At 42.3% G+C, this 24,396-nt stretch overlaps 1 protein-coding gene across 1 annotated transcript; it reads right to left on the reverse strand.

Annotated features, from left to right (window-relative positions):
* Window positions 1–730: 730 nt before the first annotated feature.
* LOC115172173 (immunoglobulin lambda-1 light chain-like) lies at window positions 731–24,103 on the reverse strand. The gene is made up of 8 exons (XM_029729331.1): window positions 23,996–24,103; window positions 23,687–23,839; window positions 23,387–23,574; window positions 5,775–5,850; window positions 1,955–2,305; window positions 1,725–1,754; window positions 1,434–1,540; window positions 731–859 (listed from the first exon to the last, which is right to left on the reverse strand). The coding sequence occupies exons 1-8, from the start codon at window positions 24,042–24,044 to the stop codon at window positions 836–838; spliced, it is 978 nt and encodes a 325-aa protein (XP_029585191.1). The 5' UTR covers window positions 24,045–24,103; the 3' UTR covers window positions 731–835.
* Between the last annotated feature and the right edge of the window lie 293 nt (window positions 24,104–24,396).

Consider the following 24,396-nt stretch of genomic DNA (forward strand, 5'->3'; position numbering starts at 1 on the left):
TTTGTAAGTTAATGGAAAATTGATTTTTTTTTGGACACACTTCCTGAATTAACTCATATACACTGAGTGGACAAAACATTAAGAACACATGATCTTTCCATGACATAAATTGACCAGGTCAATTCAGGTGAAAGCTATGATCCCTTATTGATCCCACTTGATAAACCCACTTCAATCAGTGTAGATGAAGGGGAGGAGACGGGTTAAATAAGGATTTTTTAAGTCTTGAGACAATAGAGACATGGATTGCGTATGTGTGTCATTCAGAGGGTGAATGAGCAAGACAACATATTTAAGTGCCTGTGAACGGGGGTATGGTAGTAGGTGCCAAGCACACTGGTTGGTATCAAGAACTGCAACGCTGCTGGGTTTTTCACGCTCAACAGTTTCCTGTGTGTATTAAGAATGGTCCACCACCCAAAGGACATCCAGCCAATTTGACACAACTGTGGGAAGCACTGGAGTCAACATGGGCCAGCATCCCTGTGGAACGCTTTCGACACCTTGTAGAGTCCATGCCCCGACGAATTGAGACTATTCTGAGGGCAACTCAATATGAGGAAGGTGTTCTTAATGTTTTGTACAGTCAGTGAATACATTAATAAAGATTCTGTTTATTGGGGATGATAAAATACATCCTCACATTGTATAGTAAGTGATAGTTAATAGACTGCACACTGTACATTGTAATCACATGATAGACATGGGTATGTTCTCCGTCCCAAATGGCACCCTATTCCATTTTACTTTTCACCAGAGCCTTATGCCACACATGACGCCCTCCAGTCCACCGAGCTCAGCTTCCACGGGTGGCCGGGTCTCGGTCAATGATCAATTACATCTGTTTATCTGAGGAGCGCTGTATGGGAGACACAGAGATACAGGATAAAGACAGTATGGTGTCTGTATGGGAAACACAGAGATACAGGATAAAGACAGTATGGTGTCTGTATGGGGAACACAGAGATACAGGATAAAGACAGTATGGTGTCTGTATGGGAGACACAGAGATACAGGATAAAGACAGTATGGTGTCTGTATGGGGAAACACAGAGATACAGGATAAAGACAGTATGGTGTCTGTATGGGGAAACACAGAGATACAGGATAAAGACAGTATGGTGTCTGTATGGGGAAACACAGAGATACAGGATAAAGACAGTATGGTGTCTGTATGGGGAAACACAGAGATACAGGACAAAGACAGTATGGTGACATTGTTTAACCTTTATTAGCACAAAGCTAGCCTGGTCCCAGATCTGTTTGTGCTTTCCTGCCAACTCCTACATTATGTCATTGTCATGCTGACAATAAGAGTTGGCAAGACAGCACACAAACAGACCTGGGACCAGGCTAGCTGGCACAAGACATAGATCGAGGAAGAGAGAGACATGGCTGTGTGATGTCCCTCATCATAGTTGCAGTGAACTCACCTGAAGCCTCCAAATCAGAGCCATGACGACCAGGCCGTAGACGGTACTCTTAGCGATAAAGATGCTGTAGGCCAGCTTGGCAGTCTTGGTGCTCATCACATAGTCCTCTACAAGGACAATAATACATTGAAATGAACGTGATTAAGACGGTGTCTGGTAATATTGTTCAGCAGATTGGGCATGACTAAATATGATAGTATTGTAAACAGTATTATGTAAACTATAGGTTATATGTATTCCATGTATTTGGCATGAACAAGAAGTAGTTCGGTATAGAATGGGCACATTTACCTGTCGTCATCCCTCCATCACCACCTTGACCTGGAAGAAACAAAGCAGTGTTTCACATGACGCAGGCCAGTGTCCATCCTAGTTCTACATAACGCTGTAGAGAAGCTTACTAGTTTACTTACTATTTTACTAGAGAATAACAAAAAAACAGAAGCATACTATTGCAGTTCAATGAAACGTGTTTCTTCTCATAAACAAGGACAGCGTTTCAGTTCATAATGTGACCGTACCTTCTTCTCCGTTAATGTGATCTGCAACATATATGTCATCGTTCCCATTGAAGAAGCGGACGGTACAGGTGAATCTGTTAGAGGCCTTGTTCCATTTCTTGGCTGGGACTCTCAGTCTGCTGGTGATACTGTAACGTCTGTTTCCATCCCTCAAGGCCGTGTTGTCGGTCCCAACTCCATCGGTGATGTTGGCGCCTCCATTTAACTGCCAGAACACAGTGACGTGGTCGGGGTAGAAGTCGGTGGCCACACACACCAATGTCTTCTTCTTCTTCTTGTTTCTATCTTCACACTCCTTAGCGGAGGGTGGAAGGACTTTGACTTTGGGTGGAGTGACAGGGATGTCTGGCTCTGCAGGGAGGAAATAGAAGAAGCTTTAACCTTTAACAGTCAATCAATGGCTCTGAACCTGAGTGCTTTAAAAGAGACACAGAAATTGTCCTGTCTTTCTCCTTCTATAAACTGGTCCTGTCTTTCTCCTTCTATAATCTGGTCCTGTCTTTCTCCTTCTATAATCTGGTCCTGTCTTTCTCCTTCTATAATCTGGTCCTGTCTTATTCTATAAACTGGTCCTGTCTTCCTCATTCTATAATCTGGTCCTGTCTTTCTCCTTCTATAAACTGGTCCTGTCTTTCTCTTTCTATAATCTGGTCCTGTCTTTCTCCTTCTATAAACTGGTCCTGTCTTTCTCTTTCTATAATCTGGTCCTGTCTTTCTCCTTCTATAAACTGGTCCTGTCTTTCTCCTTCTATAATCTGGTCCTGTCTTTCTCCTTCTATAATCTGGTCCTGTCTTTCTCCTTCTATAAACTGGTCCTGTCTTTCTCTTTCTATAATCTGGTCCTGTCTTTCTCCTTCTATAAACTGGTCCTGTCTTTCTCCTTCTATAATCTGGTCCTGTCTTTCTCCTTCTATAATCTGGTCCTGTCTTTCTCCTTCTATAATCTGGTCCTGTCTTATTCTATAAACTGGTCCTGTCTTCCTCATTCTATAATCTGGTCCTGTCTTTCTCCTTCTATAAACTGGTCCTGTCTTTCTCTTTCTATAATCTGGTCCTGTCTTTCTCTTTCTATAATCTGGTCCTGTCTTTCTCCTTCTATAATCTGGTCCTGTCTTATTCTATAAACTGGTCCTGTCTTTCTCATTATATAATCTGGTCCTGTCTTTCTCAATATATAATCTGGTCCTGTCTTTCTCATTATATAATCTGGTCCTGTCTTTCTCATTATATAATCTGGTCCTGTCTTTCTCCTTCTATAAACTGGTCCTGTCTTTCTCATTATATAATCTGGTCCTGTCTTTCTCAATATATAATCTGGTCCTGTCTTTCTCCTTCTATAAACTGGTCCTGTCTTTCTCATTATATAATCTGGTCCTGTCTTTCTCAATATATAATCTGGTCCTGTCTTTCTCATTATATAATCTGGTCCTGTCTTTCTCCTTCTATAAACTGGTCCTGTCTTTCTCCTTCTATAATCTGGTCCTGTCTTTCTCATTATATAATCTGGTCCTGTCTTTCTCATTATATAATCTGGTCCTGTCTTTCTCCTTCTATAAACTGGTCCTGTCTTTCTCCTTCTATAAACTGGTCCTGTCATTCTCATTATATAATCTGGTCCTGCCTTTCTCAATATATAATCTGGTCCTGTCTTTCTCATTATATAATCTGGTCCTGTCTTTCTCCTTCTATAAACTGGTCCTGTCTTTCTCATTCTTGACAGTAACATCAAGGCAACATGAATCACCAAATTCTGTGTCCAGACAAGCACATAATAACACAGCATTTCATTCAGAAGCTCAGAGTGAACCTCTTTGTAACCCAGCTGCCAAAGTCATTGTCAAGACCGTAGAACATGAAAGGTATAATATACGATTATTACAGTATTTTTTTAAACAGTATTTTATCAGTATTCTTACAGCGCCCTTACCCAGAACTGTTAGCTTAGTTCCCTCTCCAAGGTAGGCAGGATAAGCACCAGAGCACACCACATACTCACAGACAGAAAACCAGGCTGATGCTCGCTAGCAAGTACTGTATTTCCTGTAGTTTGTCTTTAACAGAGGGAGTAGTACTGTATTTGCTAATAGTTTGTCTTTAACAGAGGGAGTAGTACTGTATTTGCTAATAGTTTGTCTTTAACAAAGTATTGTATTTCTAAGCATGTTTATGTCGACAGAGCTTAACTCACTTTCTCCGTTACCTCTATTCAAAGAACTAAAACAAACCTGGGTATTTTCCCCTCCTGAATATTTGCGTGTTCAACTAACGTATCGAATAAAATCAACTAGAATTCAACCCATTATTCCAAATGATTTCAATATTGTGTATAAATACTTTTAAGAGGTGAATCTCTTACCTAGAACAGTGAGTCTGGTTCCTTGACCAAACTCTGCCTTCTCTGTGTTCCATAGAGAGATACCATGGTTTACATGACAGGTTCTGTAGTCTGACCCGGTTCTGACCCAGTTCTACTACTTCCCTTGGTCTGAACTATTAAACGGGTTCTTCCAACTGATCTAACACCATATAGATTCATGCAAACCAACGCCTGGGAGGATTTTCAACATTCTTCTATACGTATCTATTTCTCTCCCATCTCTGGTTCACACATGTTTAGAAATACATCCAAAAGTATCTGTCATTAACAGATAAATCTATATAGGTTGTATCTAGAAGAGTCTATACACATTTAATCATCAGGTTTCTCACCCAGAACTGTGAGTTTGGTGCCGCTGCTGAAGTACGGCTGGTTGAGGTTCACACTGATACACGGCTACAGAAAGAGTCTAGTTATATACACCCTAATATGCTTCTCACAACTCTCACAGAGCTGATAATAACTAGAACCATGAGAGATGTAGACTGGTTCTGGGTATAGAGCCAGACCACTTTATACCTCAATACCATGAGAGATGTCGACTGGGTCTGGGCATAGAGCCAGACCACTTTATACCTCAATACCATGAGAGATGTCGACTGGGTCTGGGCATAGAGCTAGACCACTTTATACCTCAATACCATGAGAGATGTAGACTGGGTCTGGGCATAGAGCCAGACCACTTTATACCTCAATACTGGGTCTGATACTTTGTTGTGTAAACATTTTAGGGGAACATAACTGATGCATTTAGTATTAAAATAAACTTAGTTTCAAGTGTAAATGTTTTTATATTGCAGAATATTTTACATGTTTTCTCCATGCTAGTACATAACATTTGGTCGTATATTTTCTTACCTAAAACAGTGAGTTTGGTGCCGGCTCCAAAGTATGCTTCCGAGTACGAGCACAGAGCGACAAGGCTGCATCCTAAGGTCTCTAGCTCTGACTAAGACTCTGGACTTTCTCAACCTTTGTTACTCTGTTAGAAGTACATTCAAATACTCTTCACAGTAACTCAGCAACAGATATAATCTAAATTATAACCAAATACATTATTGTGACTATTTTTCTAATGAAATGTAAGTTCTTTCCAACTCCAGCAGTCTTTAGGGTTATTGTTTTGGTGTTTTTGTCTCAACCTAGAACAGTTAAACCTGGTTCCTCCACTGAAGTAAGCCTGGCTGACTCCGCCAGCACTGTCCATTTACTCCCCTTTAACGTGACCACGTCAGGAGGCCATTTAAAGACACTACCCAGTCATTCTGTTACAGTACATTTCTCTACAAATCATACAACTACATACGTTATAACCACATAGCTTAGATGGTTTATAACCACATGGCTTAGATGGTTTATAACCACATAGCTTAGATGGTTTATAACCACTTAGCTTAGAAAGGTTAATAACCACATAGATGACTGCAAGGTGTCATTTCTTACCTAGGACAGTTAACCTGGTTCCTCCACCGAAGTAAGCCTGGCTGGCACTATTAGCACAGTACGGTGGAACGCTGCTCTAATATAGATTTAGTCTCTAGCTGTGCATTTTTCTAGAACTTTCCATCCCGATCATGACCTTGGATAAATCTATTCTCCCAATAACAACCACCACTCTGTTCTGACCAGTTTAGAACACATGGATGAGACAAACATACTATAATTTACTAGGATATCAAATCTCTCTTCTCACAATTCTGTTGTCTAAACTCAAACGACACATAAGGTAAACATAGTGTACGGATTACTTACCGAGAACTGTTAATTTGGTGCCTGAACCAAAATGTGCCTCATAGTTGGCACAGTGTACGGTCTTAACATCAAAAAGCATTGACTGGCAGGAAACACTAGTAAGAACTAATCTAATGTACTGAATCCACAACTAACTAACTCATCACATCACTTTGCTACTAGACCACACATAGAGTCCCATTACTTCTACCATGGTGAACATTCTCTTACCCAGAACAGTCAGTTTGGTTCCTGCTCCAAAGAACGCAGGATTATAGTTGTCACAGTGCAGACATACTGAGCAGTAATGTACCAGCCACTACTGCCTTGTTCTATGCATTTGGCATCAGAAATACTTTAGGAATGCTTGCTTTTAGTCTATCATTCACTTTTTTATATAAATAAATAAAGTTCAAAAATCATCAATTTCACGATAAGAAAGTAGAAAGTATTTACCTAAAACAGTGAGTTTGGTTCCATTGCCAAAGAAGGCTGGTTGGTTTGAAGTCACAGCGTTTTCACATCAACCTTTTAGTTCAGCTTGACCATGGACACTTTATGAGACTCTCATTGGCAATGAAACAGCTTCAGGGTTACATGTGTATATATACATTATGAATCTTTAAGAAGTTAACTTACCTAAAACACTGAGCTTTGTTCCATTTCCAAAGTAGGGCACACTTCCAGTGTCACACCGCTACTCTCCTATTCCAATAATACCTCAGATCTCTCTGGCATTCACCCTCTAGGGGAAATGAACTGAGATACTCAGATATACAGAGAACAGATAATACCTCAGATCTCTCTGGCATTCACCCTCTAGGGGAAATGAACTGAGATACTCAGAGATACAGAGAACAGATAATACCTCAGATCTCTCTGTCATTCACCCTCTAGGGGAAATGAACTGAGATACAGAGAACAGATAATACCTCAGATCTCTCTGTCATTCACCCTCTAGGGGAAATGAACTCTGAGATACTCAGAGATACAGAGAACAGATAATACCTCAGATCTCTCTGTCATTCATCCTCTAGGGATAATGAACAGAGATACTCAGAGATACAGAGAACAGATAATACCTCAGATCTCTCTGTCATTCACCCTCTAGGGGAAATGAACTGAGATACAGAGAACAGATAATACCTCAGATCTCTCTGTCATTCACCCTCTAGGGGAAATGAACTCTGAGATACTCAGAGATACAGAGAACAGATAATACCTCAGATCTCTCTGTCATTCATCCTCTAGGGATAATGAACAGAGATACTCAGAGATACAGAGAACAGATAATACCTCAGATCTCTCTGTCATTCACCCTCTAGGGAAAATGAACAGAGCAACTCAGAGATACAGAGAACAGATAATACCTCAGATCTCTCTGTCATTCACCCTCTAGGGGAAATGAACCGAGATACTCAGAGATAGAGAGAACCCAACCAAATCATGAGAAAACAAAAAGATAATTACTTGACACATTGGAATTTTTTTTACAAAAAAACAGAGCCAACTAGAATGCTATTTGCCCCTAAACAGAGAATACACAGTGGCAGAATACCTGACCACTGTGACTGACCAAAACTTAAGGAAAGCTTTGACTATGTACAGACTTAGTGACCATAGCCTTGCTGTTGAGAAAGGCCACCGTAGGCAGACCTGGCTCTCAAGAGAAGACAGGCTATGTGCACACTGCCCACAAAATGAGGTGGAAACTGAGCTGCACTTCTTAACCTCCTGCCAAATGTATGACCATATTAGAGACACATATTTCCCTCAGATTACACAGATCCACAAATAATTCGAAAACAAACCCGATTTTGATAAACTCCCAAATCTACTGGGTGAAATACCACAGTTTTTAAAACATTTATTTTTATTTTTATTACCTTTATTTAACCAGGTAGGCTAGTTGAGAACAAGTTCTCATTTACAACTGCGACCTGGCCAAGATAAAGCAAAGCAGTGTGACACAAACAACAACACAGAGTTACACATGGAATAAACAAACATACAGTCAATAACCCAATAGAGAAAAAAAAGTATATATACAGTGTGTGCAAATGAGGTGAGATAAGAGAGGTAAGGCAATAAATAGTCCATAGTGGCGAAATAATTACAATATAGCAATTAAACACTGGAGTGATAGATGTGAAGAAATGAATGTGCAAGTAGAGATACTGGGGTGCAAAGGAGCAAAAACATTTATAACAGTATTTACAGATGGGCTATGTACAGGTGTAGTGATCTGTGAGCTGCTCTGACAGCTGGTGCTTAAAGTTAGTGAGGGAGATATGGGTCTCCAGCTTCAGTGATTTTTGCAATTCGTTCAAGTCATTGGCAGCAGAGAACTGGAAGGAAAGGCGGCCAAAGGAGGAATTGGCTTTGGGGGTGACCAGTGAGATATACCTGCTGGAGCGCGTGCTGTGGGTGGGTGCTGCTATGGTGACCAGTGAGCTGAGATAAGGCGGGGCTTTACCTAGCAAAGACTTATAGATGACCTGGAGCCATTGGGTTTGGCGACGAATATGAAGTGAGGGCCAGCCAACGAGAGCATACAGGTCGCAGTGGTGGGTAGTATATGGGGCTTGGTAACAAACAGATGGCACTGTGATAGACTGCATCCAATTTGCTGAGTAGAGTGTTGGAGGCTATTTTGTAAATGACATCGCCGATGTCAAGGATCGGCAGGATAGTCCGTTTTACGAGGGTATGTTTGGCAGCATGAGTGAAGGAGGCTTTGTTGCGAAGTAGGAAGCCGATTCTAAATTTAATTTTGGATTGGAGATACTTAATGTGAGTCTGGAAGGAAAGTTTACAGTCTAACCAGACACCCAGGTATTTGTAGTTGTCCACATATTCTAAGTCAGAACCGTCCAGAGTAGTGATGCTGGACGGGCGGGCAGGTGCGGGCAGCGATCGGTTGAAGAGCATGCATTTAGTTTTACTTGCATTTAAGAGCTGTTGGAGGCCACGGAAGGAGAGTTGTATGGCATTGAAGCTCGTCTGGAGGTTAGTTAACACAGTGTCCAAAGAAGGGCCAGAAGTATACAGAAGGATGTCGTCTGCGTGGAGGTGGATCAGAGACTCACCAGCAGCAAGAGCGACATCATTGATGTACACAGAGAAAAGAGTTGACCCGAGAGTTGAACCCTGTGGCACCCCCATAGAGACTGCCAGAGTTCCGGACAACAGGCCCTCCGATTTGACACACTGAACTCTATCTGAGAAGTAGTTGGTGAACCAGGCGAGGCAGTCATTTGAGAAACCAAGGCTGTTGAGTCTGCCGATAAGAATGTGGTGATTGACAGAGTCGAAAGCCTTGGCCAGGTCGATGAATACAGCTGCACAGGCCGGGGTGTTAAGCATGTCCCAGTTTAGGTCACCTAACAGTACGAGCTCTGAAGATAGATGGAGGGCAATCAATTCACATATGATGTCCAGGGCACAGCTGGGGACAGAGGGTGGTCTATAGCAAGCGGCAACGGTGAGAGACTTGTTTCTGGAAAGGTGGATTTTTAAAAGTAGAAGCTCGAATTGTCTGGGTACAGACCTGGATAGTAAGACAGAACTCTGCAGGCTATCTCTGCAGTAGATTGCAACTCCGTCCCCTTTGGCAGTTCTATCTTGTCGAAAAATGTTATAGTTAGGGATGGACATTTCAGGGGTTTTGATGGCCTTCCTAGGTCAGGATTCAGACACAGCTTGTTCATTTATATTGTTTATTTCACTTTTGTATATTATTTACCTCACTTGCTTTGGCAATGTTAACATATGTTTCCCATGCCAATAAAGCCCCTTGAATTGATTTGAATTGAGAACAGATAATACCTCAGATCTCTCTGTCATTCACCCTCTAGGGAAAATGAACAGACAATCCATGGAGACTTTAAAACACCATCACCTAGTTGGTTTAGAATAAGTTTTGTCGTCAAGCAGGAATCAAACAAACTCCAATATCTAATGAATCTAACTTGATAACTTAGTTGTGTTTTCCAAATCTTGATGTTACGAAGAAAATCCTGTTCAGTATTATTGATCTCTTCAGAAGCTTCTTTCCAGGCTCCTTATCAGTCTCCTGTGTGTGAATTGGCCCCAGCACTATCCTGTACGGAAGTGAATGGGAGGAGGTTTTTGTATGGAAGTGAATGGGAGGAGGTTTTTGTATGGAAGTGAATGGGAGGAGGTTTTTGTATGGAAGTGAATGGGAGGAGGTTTTTGTATGGCAACGAATGGGAGGAGGTTGTTTTTGTACGGCGTCTCTATGTGAATATATCACCGTGGCCCCCTGTCCCCACAGTGTTAAAGCATCACACAAAAACATGAATTCTCTCTCGTTCTCTCTTCTTTCTCTTCCCTCCTTCCCCCCCACCCTGTCTCTCTCTCTATCTCTCTACCCATCTCTCCTTCTCAGTGTCTGTCTGTAGCAGCAGGTGTGTTGATATGGGGGTTCCTGGAGTTGGATCCTGTTCCAAACTGACTCTTTCTATTTCTGTCAGCAGCACTAAGAAAAGCAGAAGGGAGGAAGCAGAAGACAAGACAGGAGGGAGGGGACAGGTAATGTTATGTTTCCGTTTCGTCCTATAATGGAGTTGACGCCTCTCTAAGTCTCTAAAACGCCTCCCCTCTTCACCCAACAACCTCCCCCTCTCCGTGCAGCATCATGTGACAGTAACTGTCTGTCATAGAGCATGGCTGTCAACCTTCAGTCCTAAACTTGCAGAACCATCTAACGTGATTGTAACTTCCATTTGATCATATCTGCTGGTAGTAACAGTATCATATTATTGATCAGAAAGATGCAATATCAATCAGGGATTAATATGTATTTAGAGGGAATCTTAAATATGTTTTCTTTTTGTTTTATATCTCAAATCATGGAATTTAATTGAATCCAGGATAGAATAGACTCCTGGTTTGATTTCTGTGTAATCTGACATTTACCCTCCAGAGGTCAGTGTAAGATCATCTCTGAGAAACGTCTCCCTTTTTAATCAAAGAGTTTAATTTGATACAAGGGTAGGCCTATATACCAGGGACACCTGGATGACAGTCAGACAGTCAGAGAAACACCCATATACTGTTTGTTATATCTATCTCTGAAAGTGTAGGACCACTTACTTGGCCTGCAGGTAAGAGGACATCAACTCTAGAATAATGGTTGGCACCTGTACTCTCCTATCTCATAGGATCAGTTATCTGATGCAAAAACAATAACTGAAGGACGGTTTAATGTAACATACTATCATGTATGTGATAGTAACATACTACCATTCATACTGACAGGCAGACTGTTCACTCTCCTTCTTCCTCAGACCTCTCACCTGTTCATTGGACCAGGAAGTGATATTATAGACCAGGAAGTTATGTTATAAGTTATGTTATAATATCAGTTTGAGTACAAATATGCCTCTTCCCCCGTATCTCTCTCTCTCTCATTTTTCAATTCAATTCGCTTTATTGGCACGACGTAACAATGTACATATTTCCAAAGCTTACTTTGGATATTTACAATATGAAAAGTCTTCCCTGTGACTCAGTTGGTAGAGCATGGTGTGTGCAATGCCAGGGTTGTGGGTTTGATTCCCACAGGGGGCCAGTACAAAAAAAATTACAAAAAATGCATGAAACGTATGTATTCACTACTGTAAGTCACTCTGGATAAGAGTGTCTGCTAAATGACTAAAATGTAATAAGAATCAAAAATGTCAATGGGACCACAGTAACAACAATAACCAAGGGTCAAAATAACCAGACACTGTCCCTCATCTTATGGCAGGCAGCAATGTAGTGCGCTGCCAACCCACAGCTCTCTGCGTCCTCCCCCAACAGGACGGGTAGGCTACTCTCATCAGAGAGGTCTTTGAAACCTTGAATAAGGGTTTCAAATTTGGGGAAATGACACTCTCTAATTATTTTATATTTTTGACATTTTGTCAGGAAACGCAGCTCCGTCTCAGGTTCTGCTGTTGTGCAGTGGTTGCACAGCCTTTCCTCTACAGGGAGCCAGGTTTTCCTGTGTCTACCCTTCTCAATTGCAAGGCTGTGCTCACTGAGTCTGTACTTTGTCAAGGTTTTTCTAAGGTTTTGATCAGTAACCAGGGTCTAATAGTTTGCCACGGTGTATTGTAGATTTAGGGCCAGATAGCGCTGCATTTTGCTTTGTGTTTGTGCTTGTGTTTCCCAATAAGCAATGTAGTTTTGTTTTGACTGTGTTGTAATTTGGTTTATTCTGATTGATTGGATGTTCTGGTCCTGAGGCTTCAGTGTGTTAGTAGAACAAGTTTGTGAACTCAGCCCCAGGAGCAGCTGGATGAGGGGAACCCTTTTCTTTGCTCAGCTCTTGACATTGCGGGCTTGGTAATGATATGAGAGGGGGTCACTGTATTTTAGATGTTTCCAAAACTTAATTGCTCTTTTTTGAGTTTTTATTATTAGTGGATATTGGCCTGATTCTGCCCTGCATGCATTGTTTGTAGTTTTCCTCTAGGAAAATCTTACAGAACTCTGCATGCAGGGTTTCAATGGGGTGTTTGTCCCATTTGATGAAATCTTGTTTTGCAAGTGGACTCCACACCTCACTGCCATAAAGTGCAATTGGTTCAATGACACGTTCAATTAGTTTTAGCCAAATATTAATAGGTATTTCAATTTGAATTCGTTTTTTAATGGCGTAGAATGCCCTGCGTGCTTTCTCTCTCAGTTCATTCACTGCCTCATTAAGGTGTCCAGTTGAGCTTAAATAATTGTAGTGTGTGCAGTACTGTATATATTTTGTACCATTTGAGAACTTTGGTCTAATTCCCTGAGATCTGGATCTTCTCTGGAAAATCATTATTTTTGTCTTTTTGGGGTTTACTGCCAGGGTCTGGCAGTACTGCTCTAGCAGGTCCAGGCTCCACTGTAGGTCATGTGCTGTGGGTGACAGCAGGCATAGGTCATCTGCGAAGAGTAGGCATTTAACCTCTGAATTGTGGAGACTAACACCAGGGGCTGAGGATTTTTCTAGAATAGTGTCCAATCCGTTGATGTAAATATTGAAGATTGCAGGGCTCAGATTGCAACCCTGACGAAGGCCCCGTCCCTGGTTAAAGAATTCTGTTCTTTTCTTGCCAATTTTAATGCTGCACGTATTGCCAGTATACATTGATTGAATTATGTCATATGTTTTACCCCCTACACCACTTTCAATAACTTTGTAGAACAGTCCTGTATGCCAAATAGTGCTTTTTGGAAGTCGATAAAGCAAGCGTATATTTTGGTATTATTTTTGGTGGACAAGTTTATCTATCAGGGTGTGTAGGGTATAAATATGATCAGCCGTGCGTTGTTTTGGTATAAATCCAATTTGGCTTTTACTCAAGACATTGTGCTTATTAAGGAAGTTTAGAACTCTTACATTTATAATACTACAGAAAACCTTCCCCAGGTTACTGTCCAAACAAATGCCTCTGTAATTGTTAGGGTCAAATTTGTCTCCGTTCTTAAAGATTGGAGTTATGAGTCCTTGATTCCAGATGTCAGGGAAATAACCTATACAGGATCAAATTAAACAGTTTTAATATAACCAATTGAAATTTTGCACTAGTGAGTTTGAGCATCTAATTTAGGATGCCATCAGGTCCGCAGGCTTTTTAAATTTGAGGGCCTGAAGTTTCTTATAGAGCTCCTGGGGAGTCCAATGGATTTTGATTGTCCTTTATAGCTTTTTCTAATCCATTCAGCTTCTCATGAATTTTGCGTTGTTCTGCGTTTGTGTCAATTTGAACGGTGCTGTAGAGTGTTTTAAAATGGGTTGTCCATATGTCACCATTTTGTATCGCTAATTCCTCGTTTCGATTTGTTTTAGTTTTTTCCAATTTTGCGAGAAGTAGTTTGTGTTTATGGACTCCTCAATTAGTGTCAGCTGCTTGCTGTTGTACTGTACTTTTTTTGGTTCTGAGTGTACATTTATAGAGTTTTAAAGTCTCACAGTAATGAAGGTATAATTCACCATTATTTGGGTCTCTGTGCTTTTGGTTGGATAGTGTTCTAAGTTTTTTCCTTATAATTTTACAATCTCTCTCTCTCTCTCTCTCTCTCTCTCTCTCTCTCTCTCTCTCTCTCTCGATCGATCAAATCCCCCCAGCTGACAAGGTACAAATCTGTCGTTCTGCCCCTGAGCAAGGCAGTTATCCCAGTGTTCCCAGGGCGTCGAAGACGTGGATGTCAATTAAGGCAGTCGCCACGCCTCTGATTCAGAGGGGTTAGGTTAAATGTGGAAGATACATTTCAGTTGAATACATTAAATTGGACAACTGACTAGGTATCCCTCTTTCTCCCTCCCTTCCCCTCGTCTGCAACCTCCTCTCTCCCCTCCTAATGTACTTTCTATGCCTGTGATATGTGGTTGTCCCACCTAGCTACTTAAGATGAATTCACTAACTGTAAATCGCTCTGGACAGTAAGTCGCTCCACGTACTCTCACTGCTGGTGTCCCCCAGTGCTCGGTTCTAGGCCCTCTCCACTCTCTGGTCTCTCCGTACTCTCACTACTGGTGTTCCCTAAGGCTCGGTTCTTGGCCCTCTCCACTCTCTGGTCTCTCCGTATTCTCACTACTGGTGTACCCCAGAGCTTGGTTTTAGGCCCTCTCAGCTTCTATCTATACACCAAGACCCTCAGTTCTGTCATATCCTCACATGGTCTCTCCTATCATTGCTATGCAGATGACAGTCAACTACTTTCCTCCTCCCCAACCCTGACACCCAGGTGGCGACATGCATCTCTGCGTGCCTGGTAGATATCTCAACTTGGAAGTCAGCCCACCACCTCAAGCTCAACCTCGACAAGACGGCCAGCCAGCTCAAAGACCTCTCCATCACGGTTGACAATGCCCCAGTGTCATTCTCCCAGAGTGCAAATAACCTTGGCGTGACCCTGGACAACACCCTGTTGTTCTCTGCAAAAATCAAAGCAGTGACTCGCTCCTGCAGGTTCATGCTCTACAACGTGCATAGAGTACGACCCTATCTCACACAGGAAGCGGCGCAGGTCCTAATTCAGACACCTGTCCTCTCCTGTCTGGACTACTGCAACTTGGCTGGCTGGGCTCTCCACTTGTGCCATCAAACCCCCCGCAACTTATCCAGGACGCTGCAGCCCACCTAGTTTTCAACCTTCTCATGTTTTCTCATGTCACCCCACTCCTCCGTACATTCCACTGGCTTCCAGTCGAAGCTCACATCCACTACAAGACCATGGTGCTTACCTACGGAGCAGCAAGAGGAACTGCCCCTCCCTACAATGCTCAAACCTTACATCCCAAACTGAGCACTCCGCTCTACCACCTCAGGTCTTTTGGCCATACCACCCCTACAGGAGGGCTCCCGCTCAGCCCAGTCCAAACTCTTCTCTGTCCTGGCACCCCAATGGTGGAACCAGCATCCCCCTGAAGCTAGGACAGCAGAATCACTGTCCATCTTCCCCCTGAAGCTAGGACAGCAGAGTCCCTGTCCATCTTCCCCCTGAAGCTAGGACAGCAGAGTCCCTGTCCATCTTCCCCCTGAAGCTAGGACAGCAGAGTCCCACCCACATCAGATAATCCTTTGGAGAACACTTTTTGGTTCCAAGTAGAACCCTCTGTGAAAAAGGTTCAACATGGAACTCAAAAGAGTTTTACCTGGAACCAAAAATAGGGACAGCTGAAAAACCCTTTATGAAACAATTTTTTCTAAGAATGTACTGATAGCTACTTTATTGAGGAAAAATGTACTTTCTATGCCTGTGATATGTGGTTGTCCCACCTAGCTACAGTTGAAGTCGGAGGTTTACGTACACCTTAGCCAAATACATTTCAACTCAGTTTTTCATAATTCCTGACATTTAATCCTGGTAAAAATTCCCTGTCTTAGGTCAGTTAGGATCACCACTTTATTTTAAGAATGTGAAATGTCAGAATAATAGTAGAGAGAATTATTTATTTCAGCTTTAATTTCTTTCATCACATTCCCAGTGGGTCAGAAGTTTATATACACTCAATTAGTATTTGGTAGCATTGCCTTTAAAATGTTTAAATTAGGTCAAACATTTCGGGTAGCCTTCCACAAGCTTCCCACAATAAGTTGGGTGAATTTTGGCCCATTCCTCCTGACAGAGCTGGTGGAACTAAGTCAGGTTTTATAGGCCTCCTTGCTCGCACATGCTTTTTCAGTTCTGCCCACACATTTTCTATGGGATTGAGGTCAGGGCTTTGTGATGGCCACTCCAATACCTTGACTTTGTTGTCCTTAAGCCATTTTGCCACAACTTTGGAAGTATGCTTGGGGCCATTGTCCATTTGGAAGACCCATTTGCGACTAAGCTTTAACTTCCTGACTGATGTCTTGAGATGTTGCTTCAATATATCCCTATAATTTTCCTCCTCATGATGCCATCTATTTTGTGAAGTGCACCAGTCCCTCCTGCAGCAAAGCACCCCCACAACATGATGCTGACACCCCCATGCTTCACGGTTGGGATGGTGTTCTTCGGCTTGCAAGCCTCCCCCTTTTTCCTCCAAAGATAACAACGGTCATTATGGCCAAACAGTTTTATTTTTGTTTCATCAGACCAGAGGTAATTTCTCCAAAAAGTATGATCTTTGTCCCCATGTGCAGTTGCAAACCGTAGTCTGGCTTTTTTATGGCAGTTTATGAGCAGGGGCCTCTTCCTTGCTGAGCAGCCTTTCAGGTTATGTCGATATAGGACTCGTTTTACTGTGGATATAGATACTTTTGTACCTGTTTCCTCCAGCATCTTCACAAGCTCCTTTGCTGTTGTTCTGGGATTGATTTGCACTTTTCACACCAAAGTACGTTCATCTCTAGGAGACAGAACGCGTCTCCTTCCTGAGCAGTTTGAGGCTGTGTGGTACCATGGTGTTTATACTTGCGTACTATTGTTTGTACAGATGAACGTGGTACCTTCAGGCGTTTGGAAATTGCTCCCAAGGATGAACCAGACATGTGGAGGTCTACAATTTTTTTCTGAGGTCTTGGCTGATTTCTTTTGCTTTTCCCATGATATCAAGCAGAGTCACTGTGTTTGAAGGTAGGCCTTGAAATACATCCACAGGTACACCTCCAAATGACTCAAATGATGTCAATTAGCCTATCAGAAACTTTTAAAGCCATGACATCATTTTCTGGAATTTTCCAAGCTGTTTAAAGGCACAGTCAACTTAGTGTATGTAAACTTCTGACACACTGGAATTGTGATACAATGAAATAATCTGTCTGTAAACAATTGTTGGAAAAATTACTTGTGTCATGCACAAAGTAGATGTCCTAACCGACTTGCCAAAACTATAGTTTGTTAACAAGACATTTGTGGCGTGGTTGAAAAACGAGTTTTAATGACTCCAACCTAAGTGTGTGTAAATGTCCGACTTCAACTGTACTTTAAGATGAATTCACTAACTCTAAATCGCTCTGGATAAGAGCATCTGCTAAATGACCAACATGTACATGTAAATGTATAGGTTGTTTTAGAGCAGTGAAGCAGGCCTGAGTCAGTGTGCTGAGCTGGCAGCACGGTAGTACACAGCTGAGTCTCCAGACTTTAAGAGGAGTCTAAATGTTCTTCTTTCCCCAGAGAATAAGCCACCACGTCCATGGTTCTGTTGGTGTTCTGCTTGTACCAGAACATTCTATAGAACTCAGCGTGTTCTGTTTGTACCAGAACATTCTATAGAACTCAGCGTGTTCTGTTTGTACCAGAACATTCTATAGAACTCAGCATGTTCTGTTTGTACCAGAACATTCCATAGAACTCAGCGTCATCTTGAGAACATTCTGGAGTCTTCTATCCTCCCTGTATTGAAAAAAAGAGTTGGAGGATGTTGAACGATGTTGATCCTGTAGGTAGAAAAATGTAATAATAAATTAAACAGAGTTATAATTATAGTACTGATGATGTCTTACAGGTTGAATATATTTCTTACTGGTGGTCAGGAGATACAATACTAATACACAGTACTACTTCATACTTAGATGAGAGAATTGTGAATGGACACGCCAACTACTCTTTCTCTCTCCATCCCTCTCTCTCCCTCTCTCTCTCCCTCTCTCTTGCTCTCTTTTGCTCTCTTGTCTCTGGACAAAAGGAATGCATAGGTGAGGATTATGATCTTCGACTACAGCTCAGCCTTCAATACCACAGTGCCCTTTAAGCTGACCACAAAGCTCACAGCCCTGGGACTGAACTCCTCCCTATGCATCTGGTTCATGGACTTCCTGTCGGGCCGCACCCCAGGTGGTGAAGCTAGGCAAACATGACCTCCTCCACACTGATCCTCAACACGGGGGCCCCACAAGGGTGCGTCCTCAGTCCCCTCCTTATAGTCCCTGTATACCCACGACTATGTGACCTCACACAGTTCCAACTCCAACATCACGCCTGACGGTGTGGTGCCAGGTAAACAACCTCTCCCTTAACGTTAGCTAAATAAAGGAGCTGACTGTGGACTTCAGGAGGAACCAGGCCGGACACGCCCCCATTCTCATCAACGGGGTCGCCGTGGAGATGGGCAAAAGCTTCAAGTTCCTCGGCGTACACATCTCAGAGGAACTGAAATGGTCAAACCACACGGACACAATTGGTGTAGAAGACACCATTGAGAGCATACCGTCAGGCTGCATCACACATTACATCTGTACCCTGTGACTAGTAACTCTCTACATTTAAATATTTGGAACAGTGCCCTCCACAGTGCCCTCCACAGTGCCCTCCATAGCAGCTTGTATGAGCTATAGTTCCCACTTGGAGTCATACTATTTATACTATACAGCTAACTATTTGAATAGCCTGATGGCCTCAATTCGTCGGGGCGTGGACTCTACAAGGTGTCGAAAGCGTTCCACAGGGTTGCTGGTCCATGTTGACTACAATGCTTCCCACAGTTGTGTCAAGTTGTCTTGATGTCCTTTGGGTGGTGGACCATTCTTGAGCTCCCGAGTGGCGAAGCGGTCTAAGGCACTGCATCTCAGTGCTCGGGGCATCACTACAGACCCTGGTTCAATTCCAGGCTGTATCACAACCGGCCGTGATTGGGAGTCCCAAAGGGCGAAGCACAATTGGCCCAGCTTTGTCCGGGTTAGGGTTTGGTCTGGGTAGGCTGTCATTGTAAATAAGAATTTGTTTAACTGACTTGCCCAGTTAAATAAATTCTTGAACCACACAGGAAACTGTTGAGCGTGAAAAACCCAGCAGCGTTACAGTTTTTGACACAAACTGGTGCGCCAGCCACCTACTACCATACCCCGTTCAAAGGTACTTAAATATTTTGTCTTGCCAATTCACCCTCTGAATGGTACACATGCACAATCCATGTCTCAATTGTCGCAAGGCTGTGCCATGGGCGGAGATTGCCATTGGACCAGTGGCGACTTGTCATTCAGGGCAGGTGGGGCAAACCCACATTTTTTGTGGCCTGCCTGTTTTGCATGTTATTTCGCATTAATACGAGTCACATATCAGTTCACAAACAATGTAAAAAATATATATCATTCAGTTAATAAAGCTGCATACAAACATGGTCTTTTTTGTTTTGTTCAGTAAAGCAGCTCCAAAACACAGGTGTTTCAGCCTAGCTCAGTGCTTTCTGTGGTGGTGGGGCAGCCAGCAGAAAATAGTAGCGTTGTGCCTTGATTGGCTCAGTGTTCTGTCACTCAATGGGAAACTTAGTAATGGTAGACAGAAAATTCTATCCCTTTTGGTCCTGTCATTTAATTATATTACAAGTGCCCTTCCAGGAAGGCTCAAGGTCATTGGCAACAGATACAATGACAGCAAATCACATTATACACTACCATTCAAAAGTTTGGGGTCACTTAGAAATATCCTTGTTTTTTGAAATAAATGTTTTTTTGTCCATTAAAATAACATCAAATTGATCAGAAATACAGTGTAGACATTTTTAATGTTGTAAATGGCTATTGTAGTTGGAAACGGCTGAATTTTAATGGAATATCTACATAGGTGTACAGAAGCCCATTATCAGCAACCATCACTCCTGTGTTCCAATGGCACGTTGTGTTAGCTAATCCAACTTTATTATTTTAAAAGGCTAATTGATGATGAAAACCATTTTGCAATTATATTAGCACAGCTGAAAACTGTTGTCCTGATTAAAGAAGCAATGCCTTTAGACTAGTTGAGTATCTGGAGAATCAGCATTTGTGGGTTCGATTACAAGCTCAAAATGGCCAGAAACAAATAACTTTCTTCTGAAAATCGGCAGTCTATTCTTGTTCTGAGAAATGAAGGCTATTCCATGTGAGAAATTGCCAAGAAACTGAAGATCTCGTACAACGCTGTGCACTACTCCCTTCACAGAACAGTGTAAACTGGCTCTAACCAGAATAGAAAGAGGAGTGGGAGGCCCCGGTGCACAACTGAGCAAGAGGACAAGTACATCAGATTGTCTAGTTTGAGAAACAGACGCCTCACAAGTCCTCAACTGGCAGCTTCATTAAATAGTATTCGCAAAACACCAGTCTCAACGTCAACAGTGAAGAGGTGAACCGGGATGCTGGCCTTCTAGTCAGAGTTGCAAAGAAAAAGCCAAATCTCAGACTGGCAAATACAAATAAAAGATTAAGATGGGCAACAAAACATTGACACTGGAGAGAGGAACTAAAAATTTCAGCCCTTTGAGTCCTGCCATAGAGTTATATTACAAGTGCCCTTCCAAGAAGGCTCAAGGTCATTGGCCACAGATAAAATGATGTCAAATCACGTTATATCTACCGTAGCTTAGATTGGACTGATTATGTCAACATCTTACTTTCAAAGTGTTAGCTAGCAGTCATCATCATGAATCAAGTCGACAAACTACTGGCAAATCCTTTTTAATCCTTGTCATATAAAGAGAAATAATGAAGAGAAATCATGGAAAAAACGTATCTGTGCTCATCGGCCGTTGGACATAAAGATTACACAACAAGTTGGAAATTGCAAATTCAAAAATGAGTCATTTGGAAGGAATCAGTGGCTCACTGCAAGCATTGCAAAGCGAGGTCGCCGTGGAGATGGTCAGAATCTTCAAGTTCCTCGGCAAGACAACAGTAGAGTGTCTAGCCACTAGCCTGTTATTCACTGTGGCTGTGTTTCCCCCCCCCCCCCAGAGTTCCCACCATAAATCCAGAGAATGTCAGACTTTGATGATAAAGTTTGATTACAAAATTTGCCCACAAAGGACCGCCGCGCCACCTTCCTGTTTAAGGGAGCACATCGCAAGGTCAGTCCAAAAATGTCTTGTATGCTGCTGCATAAATGATGTAATATGCCAGGGAGATATGTATACTGTAGCTAAGAAAGTAATACTAAGTGTGTGTTGTGTAAGCTGTTAGTAGCCCATGTGCCTCACCCTAATAATTTGGTCAATTTTCACCTCTTAATTTCGTCTACTGTTCTGACTTGGTGGTGCACATGTAGCCTATAACCCGTTTTAGAGAATTGTAATCATCAAATATTGTAAGAGCTTCATTGTCTGTTTATATGCCCCCTTTAATTATCCTACAGTTCTGACTTGGTATAGAGGGAGTACACTGTAAGAACGGCCCATGTTCTGAATTCTGTGGCTGTACATTTCAAAAGTGCTGAACAAATAGTTATATTGACTACGTCCGTCGTCGCTCATTAATGTCTTAATCGAAATGATGGATTGCCTCTTATCTGCTTGTCGTCCTCTTATGCCATAGTTTGTTCATCTCAATTGTCAGTAGAAACCACATTTGTTTAACCAAGTCAACCATATCAGCTATGTATTTTTTAAAAGGTAGTAAATGAGGCTGAATGAACTGTTTCGCTGCCAGACAAGGCTCCGCTGATAACCAGGTGTAGCAGTGGTAAGGTGTTGGGACTCTGCTGTTGGGACTCTGTTGTTGGGAGAGCTTTATGTACTGTAGGCACTAACAGTTTGTGAGCACTGTTTGTCACCGTTATAGTGCAATTAATGTATTGTTTAGTGTTGTGTTGTGTAGAGGCTTTGCTGGCATGCATCCCACTTTTTTTTGTTTGTTGCCCCACCTAGATTTACGTGCTAAAATCACCACCGCTGGTGCCTACTGCTATTTGACATATCGTGGCCTGAGATTTGCTGAAACAAAAAACACTACTACTTTGAATGGCATGTCTGCTTCCTGCTTAGCCAATGTTTGCAATGGCGATGAAAAACAACAACATTTCATCGCTATTTAGACCGCCTCTCTGGGTCGCTAGCAGAGTGAGCATTATTTACGAAGAGAATCCATCAGCAGAAGCTTCTGGGACCTATGATGACCTATGACCTATGAGAAGAAGAGAATCCATCAGCAGAAGCTTCGGGAACCTATGATGACCTATGACCTATGAGAAGAAGAGAATCCATCAGAAGAAGCTTCGGGGACCTATGATGACCTATGACCTATGAGAAGAAGAGAATCCATCAGAAGAAGCTTCGGGGACCTATGATGACCTATGACCTATGAGAAGAAGAAAAGAAAGGTCTGAGAGAAGTTGGATCAGCAGCTTTATTATAACGTTATTATAACATTATTATAACGTTATTATAATGTTATTTCATCTTAACGATCTGCACTGCTTGAAAGAGCAAATATAAATAAATATAGGATGACCCAGTGAGCAAACAGTGTGGAAAATATGTCATTTAATAGAACATCTGGAGAGAGAGGGGAGAGATACAAAATAAAAGTTCAAGTTAAATTTAAGCAGAAAAATGAACTATTTGTAGTAAGATAATTTCTTACTTCTAAAAAGAAAACAAATTGGGTCTGTGCTGGATTCTGTATATTGTGACCTTCTGTACACACTTTGGCTTTCATTACTGCTGCTCCCACTGACTCTGATCAACTGTTTTCCTTTACCTGACACCACAATACATGTCACGCCCTGACCTTAGAGATCCTTTTATGTCTCTATTTTGGTTGGTCAGGGCGTGAGTTGGGGTGGGCATTTTATGTCCTTTTTTCTATGTTTGGTATTTCTTTGTTTCGGCCGGGTATGGCTCTCAATCAGGGACAGCTGTATATCGTTGTTGCTGATTGGGAGCCATACTTAGGCAGCCTGTTTTCCTTTGGGTTTTGTAGGTGGTTATTTTCTGTTTAGTCATTTGTTACCTGACAGAACTGTTTGGCTGTTGTCTTTTGTTTATTTGTAAAGTGTTCTCTTTTTCCATTAAATTACAAAGATGAGCACTAACCACACTGCGCCTTGGTCTACTCCATTCAACAGCCGTTACAATACATGATACAAGACCAGAGTAGAATGCTGGTGCCTGCGTTCGATTTCCTGTGAGTGAGTGTGTGTCAGGTTTTTAGCGAGAGACAGACATGTATCCACATCACTGTGTGACTGGCTGCGCAGAAATACACAGCAGAGTCTGCTGATGTTAGGTTGGAGATGACCAGAGATCCCTTCAGGGTGTCCTCTCTCTTCAGCTGAAACCTCTCCTTGAACAGACCCTCGTAGTTAGGCTCTGTGGCGCTGTAACCGTACCCTATCAAATCAAAGTTTATCATCAGGATACATGTGGTAGGATGAAATGCACCTCTCCTCAACAACAATAGGGTTTAGAAGTCGGTGGCAGCAGTCACATGATGGATCGTCACCTATCAGAGTCATAGCACGACTGGCCTGTTTCTGTTGGTACCACAGCATCACCACCAGGTTATTGTCATTGTGGCTACAGTGGACCTCCACGCGGTCTCTTTCCTTCACTGTCAGGGAAGGAGACTGATGAAACTCTGCACACTTTACATGAGCTGTGAAAGAGACAGTTCAGACAGAGGATGATGATGATGAGTACAGAGTTCACCAAAGCTTGGGAAGAGAGAGTGCTATTTCGATACAGTCCTATGTAACTTTAACACAATACTTAGCTATAATATTTAGTCATATTCAGATTGAGGAAATCTCACGTGGAAATAAGATGAAGAACAAGCCGAGTCCAAGTGTTGTTGGAGACATCCTTCTACACAGCGCCAGCTACCTCCCAAGTGTTGTTGGAGACATCCTTCTACACAGTGCCAGCTACCTCCCAAGTGTTGTTGGAGACATCCTTCTACACAGTGCCAGCTACCTCCCAAGTGTTGTTGGAGACATCCTTCTACACAGCGCCAGCTACCTCCCAAGTGTTGTTGGAGACATCCTTCTACACAGCGCCAGCTACCTCCCAAGTGTTGTTGGAGACATCCTTCTACACAGCGCCAGCTACCTCCCAAGTGTTGTTGGAGACATCCTTCTACACAGCGCCAGCTACCTCCCAAGTGTTGTTGGAGACATCCTTCTACACAGCGCCAGCTACCTCCCAAGTGTTGTT

The sequence above is a fragment of the Salmo trutta genome, chromosome 33, assembly GCF_901001165.1.
Source record: "Salmo trutta chromosome 33, fSalTru1.1, whole genome shotgun sequence".
Classification (NCBI taxonomy): domain Eukaryota; kingdom Metazoa; phylum Chordata; class Actinopteri; order Salmoniformes; family Salmonidae; genus Salmo; species Salmo trutta.

Excerpts from the sequence above, each read along its gene's own strand:
- LOC115172173 (XM_029729331.1), bottom strand. The coding sequence starts at position 24,044 with ATGTCTCCAACAACACTTGGACTCGGCTTGTTCTTCATCTTATTTCCA. Across the intron at positions 1,541-1,724 it reads TGATGGAGGGATGACGACAG|AGGACTATGTGATGAGCACC; the intron begins GTAAATGTGCCC and ends TTGTCCTTGTAG. Across the intron at positions 860-1,433 it reads CTCTGATTTGGAGGCTTCAG|CGCTCCTCAGATAAACAGAT; the intron begins GTGAGTTCACTG and ends TCTCCCATACAG.